General features: G+C 46.3%; 1 protein-coding gene and 1 pseudogene across 1 annotated transcript; both read left to right on the forward strand.

Annotated features, from left to right (window-relative positions):
• The first annotated feature begins 6,095 nt into the window (after window positions 1-6,095).
• LOC128124207 (ubiquitin-60S ribosomal protein L40-like) lies at window positions 6,096-7,318 on the forward strand (annotated as a pseudogene).
• Window positions 7,319-8,260: 942 nt separating this feature from the next.
• On the forward strand, window positions 8,261-15,626 carry LOC128124955 (leukocyte immunoglobulin-like receptor subfamily B member 3). Its single transcript, XM_052761870.1, has 15 exons — window positions 8,261-8,366; window positions 8,530-8,565; window positions 8,745-9,029; window positions 9,165-9,470; window positions 10,451-10,735; window positions 10,862-11,167; window positions 11,364-11,660; window positions 11,905-12,207; window positions 12,483-12,533; window positions 13,427-13,543; window positions 13,848-13,923; window positions 14,002-14,039; window positions 14,269-14,321; window positions 15,065-15,220; window positions 15,297-15,626. Exons 1-15 carry the CDS (start codon window positions 8,333-8,335, stop codon window positions 15,474-15,476), a joined length of 2,523 nt encoding a protein of 840 aa, XP_052617830.1. The 5' UTR covers window positions 8,261-8,332; the 3' UTR covers window positions 15,477-15,626.
• The last annotated feature ends 1,384 nt before the right edge of the window (window positions 15,627-17,010 follow it).

Genomic DNA, 17,010 nt, shown 5'->3' on the forward strand with positions numbered 1-17,010 from the left:
TAGTTTTGTGCATAGCAATAGAAATGGATCTATTTGCAATCGTCTACATGTTGACATTCAGTTATCCCAGCACCACTTGTTGAAAATGCCTTCTTTTTTCTGTCATACACTTTTGGTTTCTTTGTCAAAAATCAGGTGTTCATAGTTGTATGGATTAATGTCAGGAAAGAGAACACAAGGGAACGGGATGGTTGAGCTGAAACAGGGATGAAGTTGGAGAAAAATGAAAGGGATATTTTTATAGAGGGAAGCATCATGGGGATAGTGAGAAACCTGGTGCTAGGGAAGTTCCAAGGAATACACAAGGATGACCTCAGCTTAGACTACTAGCAGTAGTGGAGAGGGTGCCTGAACTGGCCTACCCTGGTAATGAGATTGGTGAATACCCTGTCATCATAGAGCCTTCTTCCAATAACTGATGGAAGCCAGGTGTAGAGATCCACAGTGCAACAGGCTGAAATGGAGGAGTCTAGTCAAAGAGAGGGAAGGGGGAATCTATGAGCAAGGGGCTCATCAAGATCATGATGGCAAAATCTACAGAGATACCTGAACCAAGCTAGTTAGAACTAATGAACATTAGACCAGCAGCAGTGGAGACTGCAAAGGACTGGACTAGACCCTCTGCATAAACAAGACAATTGTGTAGCTTAGTCTGTTTAAGGGTTCCTTGTCAATGTGATCAGGATCTATCGGTGGTACATGAGTTGGGTTTTTGGAGCCCATCACCTATTGTGGGACACCTTGCACAGCCTTGATGCAGTAGGGAAGGGCTTGGTCTAGCCTCAGCTGATGTATCAGGCTTTGCTGACTCCCCATGGGAGGCTTTGCCTTGGAGGAGGTGGGAATTGGGGGTGTGTTGGGGGTTGAAGGATGGGGTGTAGGAGGAGGGAGGAGAGGGGGATCTGTGGTTGGGATTTAAAATGATACTTAATAATAATAAAAAAATAAATAAAGTTTTTATCTTACAAGAATGGGTACATTTATTACCAGTTTTTAAAAAGCATATAGTGGAAAGTAATTAGAAAGGAGTATAAATTGTGTATGTGAAATAAAACTATTATGTCCAAAGAAAAATCTTTCTTTCATATATTTATGTAGAAAAGTAAAAGGACTCAAAAATAATAAAAACAAATTATTAAAATATTTGAGTATTTCATATATAGTTGCTTGTATATGAATAATTATTTTGAAAAAATTCAAACTACTTTTGGATATTTGTAATTATTATTGAAAATATCTGGGATAGGGGTTAAAGAGATCACTCATCAGTTAAGAAAAGTGGTGTTCTCATAGAGGAACTACATTGGTTCCCAGCTCCCACAGTATGGCTTCTATGCATATTATAGACACATCCAAGCAGATAAAACCCTCATTATCATAAAAAGAACACTTCTTTAAAAATTAAAATAAAGTGTTTAGCATAAAAGGACTTACTAGTAAGACAAAATTATTCTTCAAGATTGTTATACAAATGAGATCACACAAATATTCTGAAGATAATAATAGATTTATATCCTTTTAGGATGAAATAAATCCATGTGACTTAAACAAGTTCTACAAGAAAGCATTGCTTAGAAATTTTCAAAAAAGAGCAACAATAAACAGCATAACCAGAGAATTCAGAGTGGCAACTGTAGGGTAAAAGGGCCAGGCAAAGAATCCCCCACCCCCAAGACCCTGAAACCAGAGCCAGTGAAAGAAACAAATTTTGGTCCTGAAACTAGAACCACAGAAATTCATCCTGACCCTGAAACTGGGGTCAAAGAAACACACTTTGACCCTGGAACCAGAGCCAATAAAAGAAACACACCTGGGCCCCCGAAAATAGAGCCAAAAGGTTAAAAAGAGCTAGTGAAAGAAATACACTGGCTCTGAACCCAGAGCAAAACCTGCCCCTGACCAGCTGAGCATGAAACCAGTCACTGAGCCCCAAACTACCAATCCCTAGGAACAAAATTTAGCCAGTCTGACTTGTTCAAACTCAAGGGCGTCATAATCTGACCAATTCCGTCCCTGAAAATCTCCTTGGAAAAACTCGGCCCTTAAAAAGCCCCATATAAGCCTGTTCAGTTGGCAGCTGTCCTTCTCCACCCTGGCAGAGGCAGCCACACTCCTAGATTCCTCCTTCCCAAATAAATCTCTGGAAAGAGTTTTGGGTGAAGACCTTCTTTCACCAGTGTGGAGCCGAATCTCTGCTGAGAACCTCCCTTAGGGGAGAAGAGCAGAAGTGAAAACTTTTCACCAAAGCAGACTGCGACATTTCTGCAGGGGTTTTCCCCTAAGCAGAGTGAAACAGAAGAAGTAACAACTTGGGCTGGAGCTGAGAAGAAATGCGTACCTCTGCTGGGAAACTTCATTAGGGAAGCAGAGCAGAACTCAGCTATATCAGCACTCTCTCAGAGAGAAGCAGGATTGCCACATCCTGCAGGGAGACCGTCCCCCACCAGAACCCAGCTTCAAGGATAGCCTCATTTCCCAACAAGTCAGGTTACCTTTCTCCTCATCACTGTCGGTATCCAGGATACCTTCCTTCACAGCTGTAGGTATAGCTTGACTTCCCCATAAGTCAGGACACCTTTCTCTCCAGAGCTGAACACTTGCAGCTATAGCCTGACTTCCAACACTCAGAATATCTTTCTCTCTGGAAGTGTAACACTTGCAGCAGCAGATTATTTGCTGTCAACTTTCTACCTAGTCATGGTCAGAATCTCTATAGTGAACAGGAACATACTGCTGCCCCTCTCAAAATTCACTGAGTGTGGAGGCCCAAGTGAGCTAAGGAGAGCCATGTGGATGGGTGCCCACAGAATAAGACACTTCTTTCTAAACGACTGTGACTGCAGAGGACACCTGCTTCCTAAACAATCGGACTTCCCATTGATCTCAGCAGTCTGACCTCCAGCTTGGGGAGAATTCAGGGACAACCCAAATGTGAGTGTGGGGCTTCATCCTCAGCGTCTCTCAAAAAGGAAAACACTTGCTGTTCAGGTAGAGTCCCTGTTTCTTATCCCTAATGGACCCGGTTACATCTCTTCATAATCAGACACAGAATTGTCTTAGGTCCAAAACATGATAGGAACTCCACTTAGCTGACAAAGCCCCACAAACTGCCCAAGCTACTCAGCTGTGACCGACACTGAAGGTCTTTTAAATAGTTGTGGACTGAAGAGAGCCACAGACGGAGTGTTACTGAATGAAACAGAGTTCTTCTTTGTCAGAGTGTGAGATAAGGGGAAACCTGCATCAGAGGATGGGAGGGGGGCTGCTATAGGGTGAAAATGAACCCATTGCCCATCCTCCAAAGAAGGGTACCCAGGCATTCATCAATAGTGCCCAAAAATGATCTGTTCTAGGCTATTTGAGAGACTTACTGTCCAGTGTCTCTTTGAGGTCCAAAGATGGAGAAACTGATATCCCAGCATCCTCTGGACAAAAGCTTAGACTGGGTTCTCGCGGTGTGACTTCCCCTTGGGTTCGGTGAGCAGCTAGGGAAGGGGGCACAGTTCTCTCTCTGCCCCCAATGGAGCTGCTGAACATTCTATCCTAGAAGATGAGTCCAGCAGGTATTGTCAGAAGTCTACACTTGACACATAAGGAGCCACTGAAGGATTCCAGATGGTGATAAACGTAATAAATGTTCACAATTCCTGGAGGGAGAAACTTGGAGAGCAGAGTGATGGGAGTGGCCAAGTGATAAGAGACACAGAAACACAAGTCCTCAGAGGCTGGCATGGTGAGATTTTAGCTGAGAAAATGTAGAAAGCTATTTGAACACACTTCTCTCTCACACAGTTCTCTATTCAGCCTGTCGGTGCAGCCAGGCCTGATGGTGTCCTTAAGAGAAGACAGGAGCCTGCTCTTTCCATCATGGGTGGAAATTTTCTTCCTGTCTAGGGATGGACTAAAAATGCTTAAATAATTATTAGCATAAAACACACCAAGGCATGTGAATGGAATGATTGACATGATCCAAATGAGCTAACTCCAGAATTCAAGGTTGGTTTTAAAATGTAAAATTTCCACTCGTGTGTGTGTGTGTGTGTGTGTGTGTGTGTGTGTGTATCAGGGTGTGGATGTATATGCTTCATTCACATGATGTAAATAATGGGAAGTGTGTTTCCTCAAATTGAAGAAGAAAAAGAAATTAACTAAAAGTCAATAATCAAGACCTTAACCTTCTTGGAAAAGTAAGGAAAATCAATCACTGACACAAACAACAAGACACAAGACATGGTATGGTGGTATGGTTGCATTCGGAGTCACACAAACACAGCCTACATTCAAGTTCCAGCCAATTAGTATCTGCCCAGTACCGAGGTGAACTCAAGACAGAGACCTCCTGCATTCCACCATGAGGAGTTTGTGAAAAGCAACAGAGGCGTCCTCGCTGGGCACACTCTGATGGACACACAGGTTTAAAGAACTAACTCAGCAGAGTCTGTCTGGCCATTGGTCAGTAATTGTGGTCCATGTGGAGTGCTATGGATGGAGGCCATGGATCAAGGTTGGAGAAGAATCATGACCCTACATCCTGGGGAGTTCATATCCACCAGCAAATAAGATGCCTCTGCTGGAACTCTGCATCTGACCATCTGTGTCAGAGAGGACGGATGAGATGCCATGTGTGGCTGTCAGTCATCTGAGGCAAGTTCACCACCTGGAGCTCATCTCACTCTATCAAGTGTGGATGTTCAGTTTCTTGCAGGTCCGTGGAAGAAACAAGGTCACACCAGGATGAATTTTGGATTTTTCCAGAGTAGGGGAACCAGCTTCTGGTGAACTGCCTCACTTTTGTTTCACACTAACCTTTTTTTATTGTTATACAATTTACACTGTAGCAAGTCAGTTTTCCCATACCAAAACCTCTTATCTGAAACTTCCCAAAGAAGACAAATGCCAAAGCAATTCTCAGGCCCAGGATATCTCAGTTTTCTGATACCTACTACAACCAAGTCATGTGTAGGTTTGAACCTTTCAGGAAGAACTCAGATAAGATTTACATACTTCAAACAGAGGTTAACCAACACAAAAGATAACAATCACAAATGGCAGAGCAAAGCCCAGTGCTAACACTCCAGAATACAGGCCAGCTGCAAGGCTCTGCAGGAACTCCTGCTACTCAACCAGAAGAGGGCAGCATGTCTTCTCACTGACAAAGATGCCTGAGGGAAGGTTTGTGTCAATGAGCTCAGAACACTCAGTGAAACCGTGACTGGTTCAAATGGCATGCCCCATCACTTCTTCTTAGGTCAGGAAAGACAGCTGCCATGAAATCAATAGGAAAGTGACATTCTATCCATGTGACATGCTGGACATGACAACTCACAGGGGTGCAAAAGATGCAGGTGCTAGGACAGGAATATCCCTTAGAAATGGATGTAATGAAATACTTGGGACATATCCCCAGTGTGGGATCTTTATAGTAAATATATTGTCATTAATTCTTTGAAGATAATTACACCCATAAAATGTGTTTTAATTATGCTCACCACAAAATGTGGGGGACTTTTCTTTCCCTTTTATGTTATAGGGCCTGATATAGTCCAGGCTGACCCCAAACTCATTGCATAATAAGAGTTTCCTTAAACTCCAAGTACTCTTAGCTCTACCTCCTGAATGATGAAGTCAAAAGACATGAGCCACAATATCATATTTACACAGTACTGGGGATCTAAGAATGTCATACAAGTACTCTACCAACTGAATCTTTTTCTGATTTCGTAAAGGACATACATAGGCAGACTTACAAGATGGCAATTATTCATATTGACAATGATACAAAGAGGAAATTAAGGATGTCCTTTGGGCTCAGCAACAAAAGGGGAAATTACTCAGTGATCTCAATCTCATTCTCCATGTGACTTACAGGACATATGTGTATCCTGGACCCATACCTTGAAGTGATGCTAAGTTAGATCATTTTCCAAATATGACACATTCCTAGCATGGGATCATTACTGAAGAGGAGGTTGAAAAATAAACTGTTTTCTGGACGCTGCAACAGGGCTGAAAATCTGAGCTCACCTTGGTTGTGATGATATTTACAAGTCTACAAGCCCAATGTAAGCTCAATGCAGAACAAATCTAGTATGAGGATGGGAGATGGACACAAAGCCTCACCCACAGATGAAGAGCTATTGGCATCTGATATCTACTGGGAGAAGGAGAGTCAGTTTTCTTTAATGGTGTGGACCCTGGTAATATGCCCAAGAATATGGGAAGCACAAATTGAGCTGCATGGGAGGAAGAGAACAGAAAGTTAGGTGTGTAAGGAAAGGCAGTGGATTTTCAACAACTAGCGGGTCACAGAAGGAATCAAAGAGAAAATCAGGTCAGTGAGGAAGGAACCAGCAAGGGAGGATGAGGGAGAAGAGGAGGGGTGGGAGGGTGGATTCCATCAAAACACAATACACATTGATATGATATTTTCAGACAATTAGAAAATTAAAACCCAAAAATGGATTATTAATGCAATATAGAAATGAAGGAAAGTGTACTGTAATGTTTTCACAATAAATAATTTTAAAATATATCAAAAAATTAAACTTATGGCCAGGTTTGGTGGTCCACATCTTTAATCTAAACACTTGGGAAGCAGAGGCAGGCAGATTTCTATGATTTCCCACTAATCCTGGTCTACATAACTTGCTCTAGGACAGCCAGGATTCCACAGAGAGAGCCTGCCTTGTATCAACAACAAAAATAATTAAACCCATAGGCATAAGGAAAAGATAGCAGATGAAAAATTTTAAGATTTGAAAATGAAAATTGCAGGATAAAGTAGATATGGCTCAGGGGTGGAACATGGCTCAGGAGTAGGAGAACACTGGAGGTCCTGCCATCAATGTCTAGCACCAAAAGTAAAAGGAAATAAAGTATTTTCAGTGAGCTCTCTTTCTCTTCAAATAGGTGACCAAACAAAAACCAACAGGCAGATCATTGGCAAAGACCTGAAGGGGAAGATCACCACCATCAAGGCTGAGCCCAGTCACTCCATGGAGAATGGCAAGGCCAAGATCCCAGACAAGGGAGGCATCCCACCTGACCAGCAGCTGCTGGCATTTGCTGCCAGCAGATAGAGCATGGCTGCACCCTAGCCAATGGCAAAGTCCAGAAAGAGTCCAACTCTGCACCCGGTGCTGCCCCTTTGTGGTGGCATCATAGAGCCGTCCCTTTGCCTGTTTCTGCAGAAGTACTACTGTGACAAGGCCATGCACAGCTGCCCAAGTGCTACCCACACCTGCACCCTTGTGCGGTCAAATGCCTCAAGAAGAAGGGTGGCCACATCGACAGCCTGTGCCCCAAGAAAGTCAAATAAAATGGGTACTTGTTTGGCTTAGGACGCCTGAGATCTGGTGATTTTTTTTAACTGAAGCAGAAGGACAAAGAAGTGATGATGCTAAGATTGGACCTAGTGACACAGACCAGTGTGTAAGTGCTGCTGCCAACCTTCAGCCCTGACTCTGATCCGTACTGTGTAATGAGAAAACCGCCTTCTGTACTTGTCCTCTGACCTTCCTGTGTGTGCTGTGGCACATGTGAATGTACACACACAAAGAAAAAGTAAGTGTGATCTAAAGAAATAAGTGTAAATCAAAAATAAGTGTAATTTACAGTTGTAATGGAAAGTACACAGGTCAAAAAAGAACAAACAACCAGAAATAGAGGTGCACATTTATAACCCAGCACTTGAGACTGAGAGGAAGAGGATTACACATTTTATTCCATAAAGATGTACACAATGAGAATCTTCACACAAACCTTCAAATATGTTGAATATGTGTAAGTATTTCAAATAAAAAACTGAAAATGAATAAAGCAAACTCAAACGCAAATTTATATTTCTTTTTCTTTTTCCGAGATAGGATTTGTTGTGTAGTTTTGGTGCCTGTCCTACATCTTGCTGGACCAGGCTGGGCTCAAACTCAGAGAGATCCACCTGGCTCTGCCTCCCGAGTTATGGGATTAAAGGCTTGTGCCACCACCACCTGGCTAAATTTATATTTCTTATGTGTAATAGTCATACATGTCTGATACCACCTGACCCTGACAAAGATTAGGACAAAATGAGACAGAAAGTTATGGGGTTATGGAAATGTCATCCATCAAAGAATTGATTGCTGAGTCTATTATCTAACATAGCCACAGCCTTGGGGAAGTCAGAGCCTGGCGCCTGAGGAGGACAGTTCCCCTTCCTGTGGGGCTGCTCCAGTACAGCCATGTCAGGGGGAGTGTCCGGCCTCCAGAGGTCATACCCTAAGTCTCCTAACCCTCCAGGCAGTCTCTGGAGCTCTGCCCATAATCACAGTTGCAGCCTCCAGGAGGAGATGCCATGACCTTCACCTTCACAGCCCTGCTCTGTCTGGGTGAGATGTGGTGATGGGGAGGGGATACTTTGGTCTAGGGTTGATGCTGCCCCACAGCCCAGCACTATCCCATCAGGAAACTTCAGGGTCTCAGGAGGTTCTGCTGAGGGCAGGACCTGGTCAAGCTTCAGGGACAAACCTCTCACTGGGAACTCTCTTCCAGGGCTGACTCTGGGCCTGGGAACCCCAGTGCTGGCAGGTGAGTGAGTATCTGCAGATGTCCTGACCTTCAGTTCTCATCACTTCTGCAGCCATGCCTGGGCAGTGAGGATGGAGAACAACACATGTGTGCTGACCCTGGGGATGGCGGGAGGGTTGGGGTTGGGTCTGCAATCTGAGGCTGGCTGTCCTGGGTCATAGCTGCTCATTTTCTTGCAGGGGCCCTCCCTAAGCCTATCCTCACAGTGCAGCCAGACTCTGTGGTCCACAAGCAGACTACAGTAACCTTCTTGTGTGAGGGGGCCAGAGGAGCCAAACAGTACATACTCTATAAAGAGGGAAACCAGTATCGATGGAGTAAAGAGATTCCACAGAATTCTAAGAACAAGGCTGAATTCTCAATCTCAAAAATAGACGACAAACATGCAGGGCGATATCAATGTTGCTATCAGACTCAAGATGGATGGTCAGAGTTCAGTGACTCCCTGGAGCTGGTGGTGACAGGTGAGAGGACACACAGGCTCCCCAGCCTCAGGATTGACTGTCAAGAAGTGGGTCTGTTCACAGGGCTAACCCCACCTAGAGCCAAACAGGATAATGAGGTCTGATACATTTAACCAATTTCTCCTTCTCTCCTAGGAGCATACAGTAAACCCAGCCTGTCAGCCCAGCCCAGCCCTGTGGTGACTGAGGGAGGACATGTAACCCTCCAGTGTGTATCAAAGCAACGATACCACAGGTTCATTCTGACTGGGAAAGGAACACGGAGTATCTCCCAAATGCTGGATTCAGAGTATAACTACTCTACTCAGCACTACGAGGCCCTGTACTCTGTGGGCCCTGTGACCTCCAGTCAAAGGTGGACATTCCAATGCTATAGCAATTACTGGGGTAGCCCACAGGTGTGGTCAGAACCTAGTGACCCTCTGGAGCTCCTGTTCTCAGGTGAGGAACCTCAGCCTTTGCCTAGAATGATGCTGAAATGATACAGATGCTCAGAGCGGCCTTGGTGAGTGGTGTGTGGTGTGTGATATGTTTGAGCAGTCAGGGCTCCTGAGCCCATTGACACAGAGCATGGTAGAGAGAGAGAGAGAGAGAGGGACACAAGAGACAGAATCCAAGGCAGACAGTAACAGCAAAGCACAGGAGGTCCAGGACAGAGATGAGTTTTTATGGGGTCTTCTCTTACTCTGGATCAGCTCATGTACCATCCACAAGAGCTTGGGGAGATCCACAGAAGAGAGGGAGGAAGTGTTGTAGGAACCACAATGGTTAAGGACACCAGGAGAACACGGCCCACAGAATGTACTAAGCAGGGATCATGAGGGCTGACAGAGTTGAAGCAGCAGCCATGGAGCCTGCATGGGTCTGCCCCAGACCCTCTGCACACATGCTGTGGTGGTTTACCCTGGGTTCTATTTTGTTGTGTTTTTAGAGCTTCACTGTGTAGCTCTGGCTGTCCTAGAACTCACTCTGTAAACCAGAATGGCCTTGAATGCACAGAGATCTCCCTGCATCTGTCTCCCGAGTGCTGGCATTCAAGGCATGTGCCACCACAGCCTGGCTAGCTATGGTTTTTATTAGACTCATAGCAATGGGATGGGGAAATCTCTGACTCTTTGCCTGCATGTGGGATACTTTTCTTCCTATTGGATTGACTTGTGCAGCCTTAATATGAGGGCATGTGCCTACTTTTATTGCATGTTGTTATGCCATGTTTGGTTAATATCACTGGGAAGCTTCTTCTCTTCTAATGAAACAAAAAAGCAGTTGATCTGGGCAAGAGGGGAGGTAAGAAGGCTGCTGTCGGGATATATTGTATGAAAGAAGAATAAATTTAAAGAAAATAAAAGTGCCATCCACAAGTGAGATTCTCTCCATGCCACTGTCAGACACACCCACCTCCTCTCTCCTACTTATTGCAGGGACCCTCCACAAACCCACCATCAAAGCTGAGCCAGGCTCTGTGGTCACCTCAGGAAAACCCATGACCATCTGGTGTCAGGGGACCCTGGATGCAGAAATATGTTTTCTGCATAAAGAGGGAAGCCAGAAACCCTTGGACACACAGTCCCCAGAGAAGCCTGAGAACAAGGCCAAGTTCTCCATCCCTTCTGTGACACAGCAACATGGGGGACAATATCGCTGTTACTGTTACAGCTCAGCTGGCTGGTCAGAGCGCAGTGACACCCTGGAACTGGTGGTGACAGGTGAGGGGACAGTCAAGGTCTCAGCCCCAGGCTCTGCTCTCAGGAGAATTTCTCTCCTACAGCCTAGATCTGAAGAACACTGTGGCTGTGTGAGTCCATGGAACTGTCTGCCTCCTTCTCTTCTAGGAAGCTACATTAATAAATCCAGCCTGAAATTCCTGCCCAGCCCTGTGGTGACCTTAGGAGGGAACATGACCCTACAGTGTGTCTCAAAGGAGGGATATAATAAATTCGTTCTCACCAAGGAAGATCAGAAGTTCCTCAGCTCTCTGAACTCACAGTTTATACACAGTATTATGCAGTGGCAAGCCTTGTTCTCTATAGATCATGTAACATCAGACCACAAAGGGACATTCAGATGTTATGGTTACTACAACCAAACCCCACATTTGTGGTCAGTACCCAGTGAGCCCCTGGAAATACACATCTCAGGTGAGCCAGTTCCACCAATGACCAATCCTGTCCCACTGGGTAGTTGTAGGCAGAGAGTGGGTGAGGAAGAGCCTGGTAGCTGAGACAGAAACCCACACCTGGGGAGAATAAGTGACCTGTGCAGGGCAGGATGAGAGGGGATAAGTGTTTGGTAAAAACTAGCTCCTCAATCACTAGCCTGTCACCTTCCCTCTAGGCCTGTCCAAGAAGCCCTCCTTGCTGACTCACCAAGGCCAGATCCTGGACCCTGGAAAGAACCTCACCCTGCAGTGTTGCTCTGACATCAACTATGACAGATTTGCTCTGTACAAGTTAGGGGAAGCTGACTTCACACAGCATGGTGTCCAGTGGACCCAGGCTGGCCTCTCCTTGGCCAACTTCACACTGGGCCCTGTGAGCAGCTCTACTGGAGGCCAATACAGATGCTATGGTGCACACAACCTCTCCTCTGAGTGGTCAGCCTCCAGTGACCCCCTGGACATCCTGATCACAGGTGAGGAACTAAATAGATTCCCTCAGGTACCTAACCTGTGCATGGGTTCTCATGGGGGAGTTAAGGAGGGGGTGGCTGGGATGAGGAACAGGGATCTTATTCAGAAACAGATGCAGAGTCAGGAGAACAGGAGAGGGGCTCAGGCAGAGAAAAGAGACAGAGTATCAGGTGCTTAGGGCAGACAGAGGTGAAGTGTCAGATCAGAACATTGAAGGCAGCTTCTCATCCTTCCTCTTCTCTTTAGGACACCTTCCCTTCAGTCCTTCCCTCTCAGTGAAGCCTAACTCCACAGTACACCCTGGAGACAATGTGACCCTGCTGTGTCAGTCAACATACAAAGTGGACACTTTCATTCTGTCCAAGGAGGGAGCAGACCAACAACCCCAGCGACTAAAATCAAACTCTGAAGCTCAGGAGTTCCAGGCAGAATACTCCATGAGTGCTGTGACCTCTGCCCTCTCAGGCACCTACAGGTGCTATGGATCTCAAGACTCATCTCCCTGCCTGCTGACACAAGCCAGTGCCCCTGTGGAGCTCACGGTCTCAGGTGTGGTGACACTGAACTCTCAGGGTGACTTACAATCCAAACTCTAGGAGAGCCCTTGACTTGAGTGGGATTAAGGGGACAATAGGAAGGTTAGTCAGATGGCACTTTCCCTGCCAGAGAAGTGGATGCCAGAAGCAGGAGTTCTAATAATGTCCACTCCACCCTCTATTGCAATCTAGGTTTGGAGTAGACAGCATGAGCATCTTGGAAAGGTGTACATGGCAGATTATGACAGTGAGCAGAGTCCCTCACCCCCTTCTTGTTCTGTTTCCAAGGACCCATTGGAGCCTGTAGCCCACCACCCTCAAGGCCCTTGCCAACAAATGGTAAGCATCAGGCACCTCAGTGCAGGGAGTATGCTCCATCCTGAGACTCCCTCTCAGCTCTTAGGCCACGAAAGTCCTCATTTCTCTGTCACTTTAGCTTGTGAGTGTGGGAGGAAAACAGAGATTCCCAACAGAGACCACAGAGACCCAGAACTTGAGGTTGGGATACAGAAGGTGGCATCCAGAGAGAGATAGATGTTCTGGCTCAGTCTGGAGGAAGGGGTAGGTAGGTGATATGGAGATCAGGGATTCCAGACATTTGCCTCCCCATTCTGCCACTGAAGCCCTGAGAACAAACCTCTCACCTGCATGGAGTCAGGTCCCAGAGGGCTAATAAGGACTCTGTTGAAAAGTTGAGCCCAGATGGGCAATAGCTAGTTATGGGCTCCACACAGCTGCTTCTGGAGATGCTGACTGGGACCAGCCTTTCCCTTTCTAGATTGGTTGCTGTTTCTCTGAGTAAAAAGGGGAGAAGCCTGGCCCACATGTCTACATTTCTTTCAGGGCTGGCCTTGGCTCTGACCTCTCCTGACAGAGGAGTCCCCAGAACCTGATTCTGCAGAGGGTCTGTCCCACAGTGGTGGTGATGTGTGGAAAGTGGGGCAGTGGGGCCAGGGCAGGGCATTCAGGCTCCTCCGCTCCAGCACATGAGGCTCAGCTCTGGTGGAGAGAAATGAGATAGAAGTAAGAGGCCCTGGGTTCAAATCCCAGCTCTGCCACTTCCAGTCAGGTGATCTGAGCCAGGTGAACTGTGGGGACAGAAAAAGAGACAATTCCTTGTTGCATGATGGGATGGGAGAAGATGAGTGCAAAGACCCAGCATGCGTCTGTCACACAGTAGGTACTCAGTTAAGCAGCACCATTCCCCACTCATGACGTCACTTGTGTCTCAGGACTGGAAGGGTACCTGAAGGCTCTGGTCGGAGTCTCTGTGGCCTTCCTCCTGTTCCTCTTCATCCTCATCTTCCTCCTTCTCCAACGAAGGCATCATGGAAAATTCAGGAAGGATGGTGAGTAAGGTGTGGGTGACCTGGGTCTCAGGTGGTGGTAGGTTCCCCTGTGAACAGCCAAGCAGGGGATCAGGACACCAGGCCCCCGCCAGGGAACCCTCAAACGGGCTGGGTAGTTTAGAAACACTTGCAGATCTCAGAGCAGAAAGATCATGATCTCAGAACCTGTGCAATGTCAGGTGTTCTGTGAGCTTCACCATGGCCTGGGACATTCGCTCCCTCACCCATGATGTAAAGGTCCCTTCCTTCCTTCCCTGTACATGCCTGGGGGAGGGAGAGACTGAGACTCTTCTCTCTCTTGCAGCCCAGAAAGATACAGAATTGCAAATTCCTACAGGAGCTGCAGAGCCAGTAACCAGAGACAGAGGCTCCCAGAATAGGTAACTCATGGCCAGAGACAGAGAACCCCACCTTCCTGACACACCTCACTGACAACTGACATCCTCTTGTCTCTCCAGATCCAATCCAGCTGCTGCCCCTCAGGAAGAAATCCTTTGTGAGATAAAGAGGGTCCTGGGGAGGGAGATATCTGAGGACTCAGCATTTCAGGGGTGGTGGAGAGGCTCTGGGGTCTTTGCTATTTGGGTCTGAACTTCACACTATAGATACAGGGCTATCACAACACTCCCTGATTCTCTGTCCACATCTGGGGCAATGTAGGAAACCAGGGGTCAGAGTCATCCCTAGACTCTGATCAGGAGACATTCTGTTTGTTCTTCTGACAGATGCTTCAGTGAAGGACACACAGTCTGACGATGGTGCCAAGCTGGACAGTTGGGTGAGGTTTCTGTCCCTATCTGCAGTGCTAAGAACTTAGGGCCCAGTTTAGTTGAGGGGATGCCTTTTTTGTTCTCCTCTCTTGGCCCTCAGAAGCATCCACAGCTAATCCCTTACCTCTCTTCTGCAAGTACACCCTGCCTCACTCTCTCCTAGTTTTCCCGGGATCATGTGTCTCATCGATCCTGTCCCCTTTCTGGTTCATTGGCATCTGATTGTCTCCTGAGGGGGCAGCCTGGAGGGGAAAGCCCACAGAAACATTTATGGAACTAGCAGCTATAGGCAAGAACAAAGGGACTTGGGCAGAAACATGGGGTTTTGTACTGTGTGTGTGGATGTTTTACAAGCATGTATGTCTCTGCACCACATGCCTGCATGGTGCTCCCAGGGCCTAGAGGAGAGTGTCAGATACCCTGGAAGGAGAGTTACATATGAATGTAGGTTGCCTTGTGGGTGCTGGGAACCAAACCTGGATCCACTGCAGAAGCAGTCAATGCTCTTAATCACAGAGCCATCTCTCTAGCCCCAGAAATGTGTTTTCAGGAAGATGGACTGTGTGGGTACAGCCAAGACAGTTAGAATGTCAGGATAAGAGGTCAGAACTGTAGGAAGGAAGCCCTGGAAGATCCCATCAGGGATGCTGTCATCTAAATGGGTCACTCTGGTCATGTTGTGGAAAACTGGCCAGAGCTCCCCAGGGGAACAGGGAGACACTGTCTGTCCCTCACTACTTCCCTGCTACAGAGACCAGCTGAGGGAGACCTCCAGGGAGAGACATATGCCCAGGTGAAAGGCTCCAGGTTCAGGAGAGCAGGAGCTGTCCTTCCTTCTGTCATGTCAGGAGAAGTCCTGGCCACCAAAGATGGACAAGCAGAAGATGACAGAGAGATAGACAGGCAGGTGGGTCCTGTCCTTCACAGGACTTCAGATTCCCCAAGACAAGCATAAACCCTCCTCCCACTCTCTCCCACTCCAGGCTGCAGAATCCAAGGAGCCCCAGGATGTGACCTATGCCCAGCTGTGCATCAGGTCACTCAGAGAGGGGACAGCTGCACCTCCTCCCTCCCAGGCAGGGGAAGCCCCAGAGGAGTCCACTGTATATGCTGCTCTGGCAGTCACTCAACTGGGCTCTGTTCCCAGTAAAAAGGAGCAATGACCCTCTGCCTGCCAGGAGACCTAACAGAGACCTCCAAGGGGTTCTGTGAACTTTTGGGAACCCAAATGCATTTTAACTAACATGATACATTTTGGAAATAAAGCAGATTTCTCAATAAACCCATGAAAAGAGAAACTAAATAGAAGGGAATGGTTTCACACTGAGTACTAATTTAATGACATCACTCATCAAAGCCGTGAAATGAGAAAATTTACAGGCTTGGTTGCACAGATACATAATCCCAACCCCTGGGAGGCTGAGGCAGGAGAATTGCCTTTGTTTTGTGGTTATCTTGGCATACCTACTGAATTTCATACCAGCCTGAGCTACAGAGGGAGACATGGTTCACACATTAACCACCAAAGACCAGGGTGGAGGTACACTCCTGAAATCCTAGCACTTTGAAAGTGTGGACAGAAGAATCAAGAAGTCAAGGTCATTTTCACCTTCATAGCACAGGAGTAAGAGGACAGCCTGGAACACATGTGATGCTGTTTTAAAATAAATAAGCCAGGCACCATGGCTTATGCCTTCAATCTCAGCACTTAGGAGGTAGAGACAGGCAGGTCTCTCTGAGTCTGAGGTCAGCTTGTCTAATAGTGAGTTCTAAGTATCCAGAGCTACATAGAGGAACCATGTCTCAAAAAATAAATAAATAAAATAGGGCCAGTGAGATGGCTTGGCCAGTATAGTTACTTGCCACCAAGCCTGATATCCTACATTCAATCAGCAGGAATAGGGGAAGGAGAAAACTGACTCCCACAACTTGTTCTCTGACCTCCACCTATGACCTTGGTGTCTTACCCACACCCAAGAAATAAATAAAACAATTTAAAATATAAACTAACAATCATAAATGAAAGCTGGGTATGGTGGTGTAGGCCTGTAAACCCAATAAGGCTGGCCTTGCTCTCCTTCTGCCTTGGTTCCTGGTATGTACAACCATATATTCGTTTTATTTTCTTAAGGGTTTATTGTGTTTTATTTATGTGTATGTATATGTGTTTGTATGTTTTTATGCCATGTGTATACCGGGGCCTATGGAGGCCAGAGTGGACATTGGAGCTGGAGTTATAGATGTTTGTGAGATACATGCTGTGGATGCTGGGAACTGAACTCAGGTCCTCAGCAAGAGCAGTGCATGCTATTAATCACAGAGCCACCTGTCCAGCCCCCCCTACATTCGTTAAAAATCCAGTAACAGCAGAGCACTATGAACAATTTTATGCAAACATTAGGAGCTGTACATAAAATGGACAGATCCCTTGATTGCCCAATAAATACAAAATCTTCGTGACTTCCCACTCATTGAACACACTGTCACTAGGAAAGTTCCCCTTTGGAAATTCACTTTCTGGAAGCTGGTGACTTTTTCCAAATGTTTGTGTGTTTGAAATAAAGACATTACAAAACTAGAGAAAGAGGAAATATAGCCCAACATAGTTTATCAAACCAGAAAAATACTATTAACAAAACCTGACAAAGAAAACCTAGGAAGAAAGTTCTTTCACATCAGCCCAGATGGGACCCCTTA

This window comes from Peromyscus californicus, unplaced genomic scaffold (genome assembly GCF_007827085.1).
Source record: "Peromyscus californicus insignis strain IS unplaced genomic scaffold, ASM782708v3 Scaffold_4__1_contigs__length_199733344, whole genome shotgun sequence".
In the NCBI taxonomy this organism is placed as follows: Eukaryota; Metazoa; Chordata; class Mammalia; order Rodentia; family Cricetidae; genus Peromyscus; species Peromyscus californicus.